Source organism: Canis aureus, chromosome 6, assembly GCF_053574225.1.
Source record: "Canis aureus isolate CA01 chromosome 6, VMU_Caureus_v.1.0, whole genome shotgun sequence".
NCBI classification, from domain to species: domain Eukaryota; kingdom Metazoa; phylum Chordata; class Mammalia; order Carnivora; family Canidae; genus Canis; species Canis aureus.
The window spans coordinates 68,805,253-68,819,438 of record NC_135616.1 but is presented as its reverse complement, the minus strand read 5'-3'; the positions used below and the strand labels follow the sequence as shown (position 1 = coordinate 68,819,438).

General features: G+C 50.4%; 1 protein-coding gene across 2 annotated transcripts in view; it reads left to right on the top strand.

The window, feature by feature from the left end:
- Positions 1–13,432, top strand: part of SMYD2 (SET and MYND domain containing 2) — a 49,589-nt gene extending 36,157 nt beyond the window's left edge. The window contains exons 6-12 of one of the 2 annotated variants that reach the window (XM_077902128.1): positions 1,319–1,386; positions 3,946–4,048; positions 6,621–6,731; positions 7,604–7,716; positions 8,706–8,888; positions 10,841–10,949; positions 12,990–13,432. In XM_077902128.1, coding sequence (XP_077758254.1) covers positions 1,319–1,386; positions 3,946–4,048; positions 6,621–6,731; positions 7,604–7,716; positions 8,706–8,888; positions 10,841–10,949; positions 12,990–13,070 — 768 coding nt within the window. In that variant the 3' untranslated portion in view covers positions 13,071–13,432. Of the gene's footprint in view, positions 1–1,318; positions 1,387–3,945; positions 4,049–6,620; positions 6,732–7,603; positions 7,811–7,934; positions 8,371–8,705; positions 8,889–10,840; positions 10,950–12,989 lie in introns of those variants that run through there. The other variant, XM_077902129.1, reaches the window with a different exon arrangement.
- The last annotated feature ends 754 nt before the right edge of the window (positions 13,433–14,186 follow it).

Here is a 14,186-nt window from a genome sequence, read left to right as displayed (position 1 = left end):
CAGGAGATATAGATAGGTGTATGCACTCACACACACTGAGATAAGTAATTCCTTTATAGACTTCATCAAATCATAATAGTCATTCTCAGATTGTGTGTGTGTGTGGACAATGCGCGCACACACACACACACACACACACTTTTATATATGAATTTGAGAAGGGACATTTGGCACCCCCAGAGAGAAGTCTAAAACAAAAGTGAAAAGTGACGTTCCAGCCCCGGGCCACCCTCTGGTCCTGCCCCCCAACCCCAAGCTGTGTGTCCGCTCTTCCAGCCTCAGAGCCCTCTCCTCTCCCTGCTTCGAGGGAGGGTGTTATGGGTTCACTTGCGGCCCAGCAGCAGCTGGCAGCAGAAGGTGACTGCACTCCTCCGACAGTATTGAGGTGCATTTTAATCACTGGGAACATATGCATGGTTGGGAAATGTATTTTTGGTGTGCAGCCTACATCTAGTCTAAATGCTAATTATGAGAATAGCTTTAGCGAGGCACTTACGCCTGATTTGACTTGAAAAAAAGGACTATGGCCCATGCATCTTTCTTAACATGCAAGTTCACTTTTCTTCTCTAGGGATATTTCAGCAGGGAGGGAAAACTGGCAGAGAAATTGCTATGCAGTTTGGCTTACACCCCATCACCACCTCCCAGGAAGGAGCAGTGATGACACTGTGCTTACAGGAGCCTTTGCTCATGAAGAAACATGCTCGCTCTTCTGCAGCGAGAGGAGGAGGTGGAGGGTATCAAGCGACCAGTGGTCGTAGAACATTCCAGCCTGAAGGATTTTGGAGTCAAAGACTGATCCAGTTAAGCTCCATGCAGAGGAAGAGATTAAGAGACAAAGGAGTGGGTCTCCTACCCCCTTAGAGTTAGATTCTCTGTATTACATCCATCATGGGTCATGGCTTCTTTTTTAATGGGAGAAAGTCAAGGACTGAGGGATTCTGTGGTTGGCTCAGGATCACACAGCTGATCTGTGGCATAATTGGGATTGGACTCCAGGTACGCTAATGCCAGACTTCAGTCCCTAGAGCCTTAGGGGTTACAGTGGTCTTGGACCCCCATGTGTGGCAGGGGCAGGCCGGCTACACCAAAGGTGCTTCATTCCTAACAAATCTGCTTTTGTTTGTTTACACATGAGATTGGTGGGTCACTTGTGTTTGAACCCAGGATGCCTTGGCCGAAAGAAAGGTTTTTACATCACTAAACTGGAACATCCTCCTAGTTAATTTGTCAAGGGTCAAAATTAAAGAAATGGTTTCTATCCAGAGAGAAGCCTCAGCTCACCTGTTTCTTTCTTTTTCACCCTTTCTCCCTGCAGGTTAACTGTAATGGCTTCACAATTGAAGATGAAGAGCTTTCTCATTTGGGATCAGCAATATTTCCCGAGTAGGCTGAGTTTGACTTCGCTTCTTTTCTTTTCTACTTACTTAACACTAATTAGATTTTTTTTGATTTTTTTAAATAACCTACCTAACTGCATGTGGCAGACGTGAAACTCCAAGTGAATTAAGACACCTTTTTAATACCGCCAGATCTCAAAATATTTCCCATACGTTTAAGGATCCAAAGGTAGTAAAGAGAACAGTTGCTTGTTAGGTCCTGCTAGGTATGGAGCTCTTATTAAAGAATATTTTAGAACAGCCCATGCCCTGCTGGGGAATTTGCTTTTCGCCTGTCTTTGGTTCTGGAAATCTTTGGGTTTCTTACATTCAAAGTGAGACACTGATTGTCAACCAAGAATTGGCCGTAGGCGAATGCAGAGGCTATGAGTTGCTTCTACGGCTGTTTTTCTCGAAAAATACTAGTGTAGAAACAGCACAGTTTGGGAGGGAGACTCTGCTAAAGTAGCGAACTAGGAAAATTTCAAAGAACGACACAGGATTTTTCTTGACTTCAGAAGCACTTAAGTAATTCAAGAAAGGCTGGCCAGTTGACAAACAGAGATCTTTATAGCTCTGTCATGAGTTTGCCAAAAAACGGCTCTGCCGTGGTGTCTGATGGAATGGGTATTCTCAGAATGCTTCAGTTCCCTGAAATCCAGTCCTCACTTCGTAGATGGAGGGAAGGAGGCCTCCCTGCATCCCCTGTGCGAGTGAATCCACATTGTAGACTGATGATGTTGCTTAATATATACCACGGGAGCTCTAGCTTTGTTTTGAAGCAATTAAAGGGAACACCCACACGCTGGCCATGGATGATGCGTGAGCCCCCAGTGTGTGTGTCTGTAGCCGCCGGGGTCTGCATGTCACACGGGTCTGAAAGATAGAGAAGCATCCGTACAGGCCCATGTCTCCTGAGCAACCATCATAGGCTTTCCGGGCCAGCGAAACAAAAAGTTTTTTCACAGGGTAATGTCCCCGTGGCCAAAAATAGTGTCATCTCTAGTTTGAATTCTGATAGCGAGGAAAGAAGTCTTGGGGAGAAGCTCTATTAGGCTTTTGCCCTTGGGAAAAGGAAGGAGAAACAGGGAAAGACCATCAGACCCTCTTTTAGAAGGTTCTTACTGACAACTTCAGGCCTGAAAGAATGTGTCTGCTCTTAGTATTTTCGAGACTAAAGGGCAGGGTTCAGAGTGGTCTTGTTTGAGGTTTTACCCTGCCGGGTGATTGCAGGAGAATGCTGATACCAAGAGCCTGAACTGTTTCAGGTTCTTCGCCTTGGTGAACTCTTTCCATCTTCATTAAAAAGATGTCCAGGAGTCTGTCTTGAAATGAATGAATAGTTCCTCTACAAAACATTTTAGAAAGCTGCTTTTCCTTTAATAACCACTTCTGTGTATTTGTTTGTGAGATTCCCCAGGACCTGATTGCCTGTCAGTAAGCCAGTGGCCTGTGATGCATGGGAGAGGTGACCTTTCCTAAGGATAAGACAGGGAAGTTGCCACACGTCCTCCTAGGCTCGAGGCCAGCCACATGCCTCACTCACGCAGGCCTGCAGCAACTAGGAGGTGGAAGGGGATCACTCCCTCTTGTGCACAGCAAACCCGGGGCAGCGCATCCTTACCAGCCTCCACAGCTCTCTGCTCTTTCACACTGGGGCAAACACGAGAGGGCTTTTGGTTGCTGACGGTTCAGGCAAATGACTCTGGCCACCAGAGCCACGATGCATATGGATGTGAGTGTCCATATGAGCCCCAGTTTCCAGACAGTTTTAATTGGGGGGAAAAATCCCTTTGGGCTGAAATCATATCGGCATTGTGATTTCAAAGGCAGCATTTTCAGAGATCAAGCACTTTTTCCCTGTAGTTTAGAAATTTCTGTTCTCAGAACTTTGACCTTGATATAATCAGAAAGCTCAAAGCCCCTCGCATAGGCGAATCTCTCTGTCCTCTCCATCCCTGAAAAGCAGACAGTGAGCAGCAGGAGCAGTAATGTCCCAATTTTCCAGATGAGGAAATCAAGGTGCAGAGAGAGGCAGATGGGCTCCTCGGGGCCTCTCAGGGCACCTCAAGCCCTGCCCAAGGAAGCTGGCCTCTCCCACCGTGGCGGTTTCACAACCGCTGAAGAAAACACGTTAGAAAGAATCCACAAATAGAAAAAGCTGCCTGGAAATGGCACCCTGTTTGTCCTGTGCAACGTCCAGTGGAGGAGCGGTTTCTTGCAGCCGCTGCTGGGCTTTGAGTCCTTCATCTCACAGGAAGGAATATTCGTGGCTTCATCGTCGCTGCTATTTTTATTGTTGTGTGTGTGTGTTTTTTTATTTTTGGCCTAGATGTCACCATTTTGAATTGTGAATTTCGCTTTTCAGTATTGTTAGAGATGTTAGAAACGCTTATAAATACAGGCAGGACAACCTCTGAGGCTGTGATGGCCAACTATTAGATTTTTTTTTTTAAACGCCCTACAAAGATCCTGCTCCTGCAACTTCAGAAGTGAATGGCCAAGGAGGGCCTGAACAGTCTGTCTACTTTCTTGATAAAATTGGGTTTTCTCTTCTGATTGACAGTGTCGCCTTGATGAACCATAGTTGCTGCCCCAATGTCATCGTCACCTACAAGGGGACCCTGGCCGAAGTACGCGCCGTACAGGAGATCAGCCCAGGAGAGGAGGTGAGTGTGTGGCCACTGGGCCGTGGCCCTGCGCTTCCGACCGCTGCTCTAAAGGGCGGTGTGGGAGCGTCAGCACAGCGTCGCTGGGTAGCACGGGCTGCGAGTGATGCCAGCAGCTACTCCGTTTCCATCGTCAGGCCCGGCAGGTCAGTCAGCAGAGTCGTGACTCGTGGCTTCGAATCCCGCGCTTTTGCCTTCCGTTCGATGCTCACCGTTTCTGTCTGTGGCCAAGGAAAAGAACAGGAAAGAATAAATTCGAGCTCAATTCCTTACAAAGACCGGTAGAGATTTACAGAGAAAGGGCACTGCCAAAGTGGGCTAAATGAAATTTTGGAACCTCTTGAGAGTCCCCGTATTTCTACCACCAAACAATTGAGTTTGAGCTTTTCTTAATTAGGGGATTTCGGCCTCTTTTTCTCCCCTCTCCCCCAGAAGGTTAATGCCATTGTCATCTAAAAGAGAGAAAAGCAACCCAGCAGTAGCTAACGAGTAAAAGTTGCACATGGACACATCAGCATCGCACATCCTGTCAGTTCCACATCTGAACTCCAGAGAGATCATATTTTTAGGAATGTGGTGCAGGTGGTGGGCTGTACACACGGACACTGGGCAGGGCCAGTAGAGGCAGTCCGTGGCCAAGAGATAGCCTCCTCAACTTAGGGACGCGGAGAAAGCCAGGTGTTCGGTCCCCTGCGCTGTGATTCCCCCTCCTTTCCCACGCACTGCCTCTGTGACCACCGTAGGAGACTCCTCACCTCCAGAAGGCTCAGAAAGGCTGCTTGGCAAATTGCTAGAGGATTGCTCTGTGTTCTTAGGTAGATAATAAAATCCCTTTCAAGGACACATGAATTTATAGGGAACTTAATCACACACTTTAGAGCCCATTTCAGTTTAATGGTCTTCAGTGCTATTTTAAGGTACATGTCTGGATATTTTAAGCCTTAAATACAACGATCAGTGTGCCAAGTAGGCAAGACCTTGGCTTCTCCAGAAGCCGTGGACCGAGCCGCAGCTGAACAGGGACCAGAAGTCCAGGGCACAGATGAGACTTTGTGGCCTTTGCTTCATTCATCATGATGAGGGTGTCCTGTTTTCGGTTGGGGCCTCTTGGTTTTCACGTGTCTTGCGACTGCGCTGAGGCCTCTGTCGTGCACCCACCCCAGTGGGTCCCAGTGTAAGTCAGCAGGCTCCGGGCCCCGGGTGGAGGCTCAGCGGCTGGTCACCCACCCGGGCTCTGGCTGGGCTGGAGTAGCGACACTGAGCGGCCTTTGTCGCCATCTTCTGGGCCCTTGTGTTTGTTGCGCTGCGTGTCCCATCAGTCACGTCAAAGGAAGGAGGCAGCTCTCCTGCGTGCAGGCCTGGCTCCTGCTGGTTTGGCCCGAGCTCAGCAGTAACCCCGTGGTAACCCTGCGCTGGGGAAGCCACTGCTTGGGGGACACTTGCCCTTCAAAGAGGGTGTCGAAGAGCTGCGAGGCCTCCATTGCTGCCCTTTGGGTCGGGGAGAGCTTGGCCTGGCAGTGCCTGTAAGCACCCAGCCCTGTGCAAGTGCCCCCTGCCTGCCTGCCAGGGCCCGGGGTTACTGGCACACTCACGGCTTTGTGACATCCATCTGTTCAGTCAGACATGTGCCTGATGGTGTGGGATGAGCAGCAAGTGCCGTCCCAGTGAGTAGATAATGGGCAGTTAAATGCCGGTCTCCTCCATATGCTCCAAGTCCCAGTTACAGACCCCGTTAGGAAAAAGCAAGGACGGGAGAACCCGATGAGCCCAAAGGCAAGACTTTTCCAAGTTCTCTGGCCCAGCTGGGTAAGGCAGCAGCATGCTGGTGTCCTAGAAGCTGTGTCCTCCCTCTGCCCACTTGTCCCAGCCTGCTGGGCCAAGCTGCTTGCTCCCTTGCCAGCTGATGGAAGGAGAAAGGGAAGCCAATCCGGAGGGCTGTGTGCACACTTCCCGTCCCCAGCAATGCATCTGAGCCGGCCCAAGCCGGGACAGCAAAGGGGCTGACTGAAGGCCAGGTAGACAGAGCAGGGCCCGGCTCAAGGAGGGGTAGGGTCTCTGGTCTACACCTGGGACAAGGCCGTGTCCCTGGGACAGATCCACAGCTGGCCCTCTCTGGGGAGGAAGGGAATGGGGATGCTGTCAACCCTCCCAGTTTACTGCTTGGGGGACTCCTTGATTCTCTAGAAGGTGAGAGGAGAAGTCCTTTCTCTCTATCACAAGGAGGTGGACAAAACTAGGTGACTGCTGACTTTAAAGAACTCGGTGTCTCCGCGGTTGGGCATCTGCCTTTGGCTCAGGGCGTGATCCTGGAGTCCCAGGATTGAGTCCCACATGGGGCTCCCTGCATGGAGCCTGCTTCTGCCTGTGTCTGTGCCTCTCTCTTTCTGTCTCCCATGAATAAATAAGTCTTAAAAAAAAATATGAAGAACTCGGTGTTTTAAGGGAAAGAGCATATTCCATGCTGTGGTCCTTCTCAGGGCCTATCCCTGGAAGTATTTGCAGAGCCACAGGAAGGATGAAGAACACGTGTGCCTATAGCAGACTGCATTGTCCACTCTTTGGGCCCCCTTAGGTTTTTACCAGCTACATTGACCTCCTATACCCAACAGAAGATAGGAACGACCGGTTGAGAGATTCGTACTTCTTCACCTGCCAGTGCCAGGAATGCACCACCAAAGACAAGGTAGGTTCCCGAGAGGACCATACCCAGTGCCTCAGGACCTCTGGGCCAGTACTCCTCCCACGGTATTGTTGACCCTTTAAACCCATCTTACTAAGACAGCTAGAGGAAATCTGGTTACACCAGGTCCCTGTTCAAACCTGACCCTCACAGCTGATGAACCACATGTCCATTACACCGTGCAAATGAGAGAAGGATTTGCCGCACTGCTGTATCGCAAAAAGAAATGGATGCTCAGAAGGGGAGGGAAGGGATAAAAGCACATGAGAACAATTTTAGGCTTTTCCCAGCTTTTGTTCGCCAGAATATGGAAAATTTTCTCTGGCATTGCCTGTGTTATTTTGTCCATGCCACCCCTCCTCATTCTATCCTCTTGATTCATAGATGTGTGAACACACAGATCTGCGCATAGCAAACATATCCTAAGTGTCCTGCTTATAAGGATTGACTAGAAAATTAGTCTTTTTGTTTGTTTGTTGTAAAAAGGTAGCGGGGGTCGGGGGGATCCCTGGGTGGCGCAGCGGTTTAGCGCCTGCCTTTGGCCCAGGGCGCGATCCTGGAGACCCGGGATCGAATCCCACATCAGGCTCCCTGCATGGAGCCTGCTTCTCCCTCTGCCTGTGTCTCTGCCTCTTTCTCTCTCTCTCTCTCTCTCTGTGTGTGACTATCATAAATAAATAAAAATTAAAAAAAAAAAAGGTAGCGGAGTACTGGGTTTCCCTTAGATCCATTGCCTAATTTCTGTGCATTATTTTGTGACTTTGCAATGGGCAAGCCCCCACCTCTACATGGAAAAAGATACTATCTGAGAGGTTTCCCGCTGGGTGTAGTTTCTGTGGGAGCTGATGCCTTGCACTTTTGGACATTTCCCTCAGGATAAGGCCAAGGTGGAAATCCGGAAGCTCAGTGATCCCCCAAAGGCAGAAACCATTCGTGACATGGTCAGATACGCACGCAACGTCATCGAGGAGTTCCGGAGGGCCAAGCACTACAAATATATCCTTTACTGCTGTCTAGAAGTTTACTGTCCCTCACCTGCAAGAGCTGCTGGAGAGCTGGGAGGAGGGAGTGAGAGGGCGGGGGTAAGATTCTGAACTCGGAAGGAAGAATGTCTCCTGGCAGATGGTGGGAAGAATGACCGCGCATGACCTGGCATCCGCCGCATCAAAGTTGTGTAGTATTGATTTCATCTTCTTGTTTCACTAGTGTGGTCAGGAGCTGGATGTGGTGGTGGAAGAGTTTTATGGTCTAAAGCTGGTAAGAAGAGTTCCTTGAAGGCCCTCGTTGGTTGGGTGTCGTCCTCCAGGCAAACACGATGCCAAGGGCTTGCTTACGTTATGGTACCTAATCCTCACGGGGACACCCAAGGACGCAGATGGGAACAGACTCTTAGGGTAGCAAGTAATTTACCCGAGGGACAGAGCTCACTAGGATTTGACTACTGTGATCCATATTCTTAACCACTACCTGATAGCGCTTTCTTAGCTTGAAAACGCATCACATTCACATTAGGGGAAGAACTAAAAGCGGTGAAGGAAGTTGTACAATGGCACATTTTTTTCCGCAGCCATAAAAAAAGAAAAAAAAAAAAAAAGAACTGTCCCCTCGTGGGGACTCCTTCCTTAGAAATGCTTCAACTAAAGTGCTGAGCTTGGGTGAAAGTTTAAATTTAACCAGGAGGTTGAAGATTTGTAATCCTAAACGTGTTTACAGCCGAATCAAGGGGTCTGTTCCCCGTGGCTAGAATTTTTCAATTGTGTTTAAGATAGTTGAGGTCTTCAATTTTTCCTGAAGTTTGTTTAAGAAAAATATGCTTCTTGAAGAAAAAAAAAATTCCCTTTCACTTTTGCTTAGATTTCTGTAATGTACTTTTTCAGAGGGTGTGAGGGTAGGGGCAGAGTGGATGAAATAGCTCCTTGAACCCAGCCTTGGGACGTGTCCAAGTCCGGAGGCCTGAGCCTGTCCTTTCCTTGACACCAGAGCACCCCCTAGTGAGCTGCTGGAGATCTGTGAGCTCAGCCAGGAGAAGATGGGCTCCGTGTTTGAGGACAGCAACGTGTACATGTTGCACATGATGTACCAGGCCATGGGTGTCTGCTTGTACATGCAGGACTGGGAAGGAGCCCTGCGATACGGACAGAAAATCATTAAGCCCTACAGGTGATTGCCATGGCTGTTCTCGTCCTCTTAGCAGGGAATGGCATTTGGTGATCTGGAATGCTGTTTTCTGTTTTCTGGGCGTCCTGTGTCGGAACATGCCTAGAACAGCTTTCTCTTCCTGCACCCACACCTGGAGGTACAGGTGCAGGGTGCTGCTCCATTGGGCCCGGCCTGTGCACTCCGCCAAGACACACACCTGTGGAGGCTTGTTGAGGTTAGGAAGGGGGTGCTGGGGCAAGAGCCCTGCCAGGACCTGTCCAGGGTGCTGTATCCAAAGTAGTTAATTCACATCAGTCTTAAAAAGGCCACCAGCTTGTGACTTTCCCCTCCCCTGCCTTCCCAGTTACACACACTGATTAATTGCTGAGTGGTGGTCTCCCATCCCTGCTCTTCCATCGTTACTCCGGCCATCCTCTCATTGTGCTTTTTGAAAATTGCAGCCCAGTTTGCAAACGGGGACAGGCTAGGACCATTGAGCTGGCTCTGGTTATCCATTAACAGCCCCCCTCCCCCACTTCTGAATAAAGCAAGTTGGATTTTAACTTAACAGTAATAATGAATACCAGCCCCGGGGAAGTTTCCTGTCGAGAGGGTTTTTAAACCTTAAAGTGTGACAGATGGAGGTTGTGGCAGTGTCCTCTGGCTCTGATTAGCCATTTCGGGGCTGGGATGGCCTAGATCTTATCAGTGGGGCGCCTGTTAAACACATTCACATTGTGTATTTGCAGGATTTCCCCAAGACCAAGTAGCTCAGAATTTCTGGGCACTAGAGCTGAGAGCCCTGTGCCCCAGAAGCACCCCAGTGTCTCTCATGGATTTGAGAAGCCCTAAGTACTCCCTCACTGTCTAAGGTTGGGGACTGTAAAGTCTGTGTCCAGTCAGGATTTCCAGAGCCTTCCATTTACCCTGCGCTGCCTGGATTAGCCATCAGGGGGAGTTCGAGGGAAGACAGCTCCTAAAATCTGCTCTTGGAAAAAAATTGCTGCATCATTGAGGATCTCAAGGCCTATCTTCTTCCTGGGGTGGGTGAGAAAGTCCTCTGGCCTTAGGCACACTGCCCTCTGTGAGATCTGGAGGGAGGGGATGGGAGAGAGAGAAAGAATGGGAAAGAATGAGATCATCTTAGCTTTGTGGTCGCTCTCCCAGCAGCAGGGCCTTGCCTTACTGGTCCCTTCCTTAGCTTGAGCCCCTCCTGGAGGCCAGCGCTGGGCCCTCTGTGGGGCCACTGGCTCCAGGGCTTCCTCCAAGCAGCATGATGCCGTCTGCCCAGGAAGACAGCCAGGATGTGTCTCTCTTGGATGGATTTTGAGGGTAGAGAGGTACAGACCCGTCTGTGAATCAACACCTACACATGCATTTCTCTCCCGCCACCCCCTCTTACCCATAAGCTGCCTCCTGGTCTCTTTCCCTGGCAGGCTGTTAGCCTTCAATGGAAACCAGAGAGAACACCTACTGTATAGAAAGCCCTCTGCTGGACACCGGAGAAAGCTTATCTAGAAGTAAAGTAGGTGTTCTCCTGACTTCAGAGACCTAGCTTTGCTAAACCAGCTGGTACCATATTCTGTGACAGAGAGCGGGGGTCCTAAGACACATGGGTGTGTGTGTATTTTTAGGGGTAATGCCTTTTTAACATGAGGGGTTAGGCCTAGTGTGTTCATAGAAAGGGGATTCATTTTAAAAGGTGTTTTCTCAGAGCCCTGCGTTGGGTGCACCTAAAACAACAATCTGGGACTGGGATCGAATGTCGTGTTTATACATGTTTTTCTGTGGGATTTCTCCTGCAGTTTTTCTGTAGCTTTTCAGAAACACACCAACTGTGTGAAAGGAAGTGCCTCTGTGGTGCTTAGACAGGGGCAGACCATCCATGCTGTCCATCCAGCACCTGCCGGGGCTTGGAGCAGGCTGCTCGGGAGCCTTTGACACGTGGCCTGTTATGTTCTCTCTTCTTCCAGCAAGCACTACCCTCTGTACTCCCTCAACGTGGCCTCCATGTGGCTGAAGCTGGGGAGGCTGTACATGGGCCTGGAAGACAAAGCTGCTGGAGAGAGAGCCCTGAAGAAGGTGCGTCTGCAGCGCGGGGCTGGGGGTCCTGCCCTCCTGCTTGAAAGGGCTGAGTGACTCCAGTCACTCCTAGAGGACACCCTGTTCTTGACCCACCTGTGGTCAGAGGAGTGGGAGGGGGCGTGTTGGGCAGGTCAGGGTAGGGTAAGCGATGGAGTCTTTGCCTTGTCTGCATCCGGGCCCTCCTGTACGGAAGGGGTGCACACATCAAGAGGGGCTGGCCTCGATGCCACGCACAGCCCGTGACTGGGGAGACGGGGCCGCTGCCCTTATCCCGCGTGAGGCCCTGGAAGTGGACCAGAGGCCACGGGGTGGCTCCGGAGACTGTGGTGAGGGAATCTTCCATTTGGTTCTCCTTAGTATTATAACTATGCATTTGCAGTTTCTAGAATGTATTTAGGAATCCTCATCACTGCATCAAGTACCAGTTACATGCCAGGACCCTCATGTGTGGTTTTTCTTTTAATTCTCACGAAAATGAGATAGATTTTCCTGATGGAAAAATTGAGATTCAGGCAGGCTGAGGCCTCCCTTCAGACTGGAGTCTTTCTGAGTTGAAAGCATCTGCTCCACTCGCCCAGGCAGTGACCCACACTGGGGCAGCCTGGGCCCTGGGCAGCCCTGGCCTCTCCCCGTGTTTCACAGCCACCCTGTGCCTGGCACCTGACAGGAGCTCAGAATCACTGTCCTGAATATTGATTCTCGTTGTTCTTTACGTGGTAGTTAACAGTTGATGAAATGTTTGATCTTTGAGACAGTCTGTTAAGTCCTGTAAGAGAATGTCTGTCAAAGTTGGGGCCAGATTCCCTGTATCTTCCCAGTAGCCTGCTTGAGACGATGGTATAAGGTCCCACCTCCCAAATGGGAGGGTCCGGGCCCAACCAGGCTAGAAGTGTGAGCTAAGGGTACATACTTTTCTGTTTTTCAACCATAGACTTTGTGTCCTAAGACAACAGATTTATTTCCTTGGCGAGTTGAGGGAAAATCGACCGAGTCGGGTCCCAGTTGCGGGGGGTGCTGGTAGGCAATGAGCTACAAGATCAGCGAAGGACACAGTAGATGTGAGCAGGGAGCGTGAGTCGTGGGTTGAGCACAGAGGGCCGGAGCAGGGGAGGCATTTAAAACCGGACGTTTCTGAAGGCTCCCACGCCGTTCCTTGGCCTGCCTCCTGCTGGTTTGAGATCTCTGAGGAGAATGGTAGCAGTGAAAGGATTGTCCATCAGGCACAGGCCATCAGACATTCCCCGTTTGGAGAGTGGAGAATAATCTAAGTTTTTCTATCTGTGAGTACTATAGTCGAATACAAAAAAAAGCAAGATACATTCTTATAACATTTGGGATCCGCCTCCTATGTGCTGGATGCTCTTCTAGAGACTTCCATGTGTGCCGAGAGCCCTGGGAGGTAGGCATCAGTTCTGTTTTGCAGATGAGGAGAATGAGGCACAGAGTAGTTAAGTAAGTTGCCCAAGGTCACACAGCTAGGGAATGCTGGGCCACCGGTGACTCTCCCGCTTCCTACTGCCGCCCTATAAGAAGCCTTATTAAATACGTTCTCTCCAGCTTCCTCAAGTACTTTTCAGTTTGTTTTTTTTTTAAAGAGTGTGCGTTACAAGGAAAGCATGTGCTTTTTCAAAGGGAAGAACGGTTCAGTCGTGTCTTACGGATGAGCAGTGGTAACCAAAATCTAAGGAGGTTTGATGCGAAGTTCACGGGGGAGCCCACAGCCAGGGCTTTCTGTCCCTAGAGCCTGCCTTCCTGCGGTTTCTAGGACGTCAGGAAGCCCACTTCTTTGTATTCTCTCTTCAGCTGCTTTACTCAGTGGTACCGACTGGGCAACCAGTTATCAGATAATCTTCGCAATTTAAAAGATAACAAGAAATCGAGACCCTGGAGGACAATCAGGCTCCAAGAGCCAGTGCGCCTCCTGGGCCCCGACGCAGGGAAGTCTACCCTGAGTTCTGTTAGCCCCGGGTGCTGGGTGCTGGGTGCTGGGTGCTGCCTCCAGGCTCTCAAGCCTTCACTTGTCTCTGTCTCTCCTAGGCCATCGCCATAATGGAAGTGGCTCACGGCAAAGATCATCCGTACATTTCTGAGATCAAACAGGAAATTGAAAGCCACTGAAACTCCGCCAACACGCTAATTTTTATTTAAATGCTAGCACAGAAGCCTTCAAGGATTTGAATATTTCCAGGCGTACACATGACTCCTGCATTTCTGTAAAATCACTGGAATGAAAACCCTGCTTGCCCCTAAACCTTACCCGTGGCTTACCTGAAGGTTGGCCTTCACCTTTACTCTTAGTACCAAAATAATTTTTGAATGCTTTTATTTCCCTAAGAGAGAACGGCATGGTCTCACGTACTACCACGTGCTTTGGACCGACTGAATTTAAGAAACACGGCTACTTTTCCCTTCATGCCTCTTACAATGTTGTGAGCAAACCTGGATGATGAAAGAGAATAAAAAGGGTAATGGTGTTTGAAGTTCATCTTATGTCTGGGGAGGATCTCACAGGGGCGGAGGGAGCCGCAGTCACACCTGTTCAGCAGGGTGGGGGGGTGAGGGTGCAGGTGGGGGAGGCGTGTGGGCTGCGGTGGCTTTCAGGGTTCAGTGCCTGTGGAGGGGGAGAGAAGGTGCAGCGGAGTGACCCGAGCCCCCCCAGCGCCCCCCCCCCCCCCCCCCCCCCCTCCCCGGCAGGGGAGTGTGTCTGGAGTCTTCGGTCTGGTAGCTGGAATCCCTGTAATGCACTGAAGGGGCCTCACGCATGCTTCGCTTTCTTGACTTTTCTTTTTCCCCTCCTCCGTCTGCAAGCCGACTTTCCATTTCTCACTCTGTTGATTGCTGTAATGCAGTACCCTCCTGCCTTGGAAACACTCCAGGGTAAGCTTGAGAAGGGAAAAAAAATTTTTTTTTCCTTACCGACCCTGTGTTACTGAGCAAACCGTGATCTCTCCCTGCGCGGCCGGCAGGAGTCCGGCTCCCGCAGCCGGATGGCAGCCCCTGGGCCTGTTCGCTAGCAGGCGCTGCCCGTGGGCGCCGCTTCCCCGCGGGACTCCTGCAGTCCAAACACGGCCTCTTCCCCACCCGCAATAATGAAAGCCCCGTGGCGTGGACGCCTCAGCTTCCCTTCACACTCAGGAGCTGCAAGCAGCTTGATTTCCTTCATCCTTCCTGCCTCGTGGACACCCGTCCGCGTGCGCGTCCCCCACGGACACGTGTGTCTCGCACACACAGCTG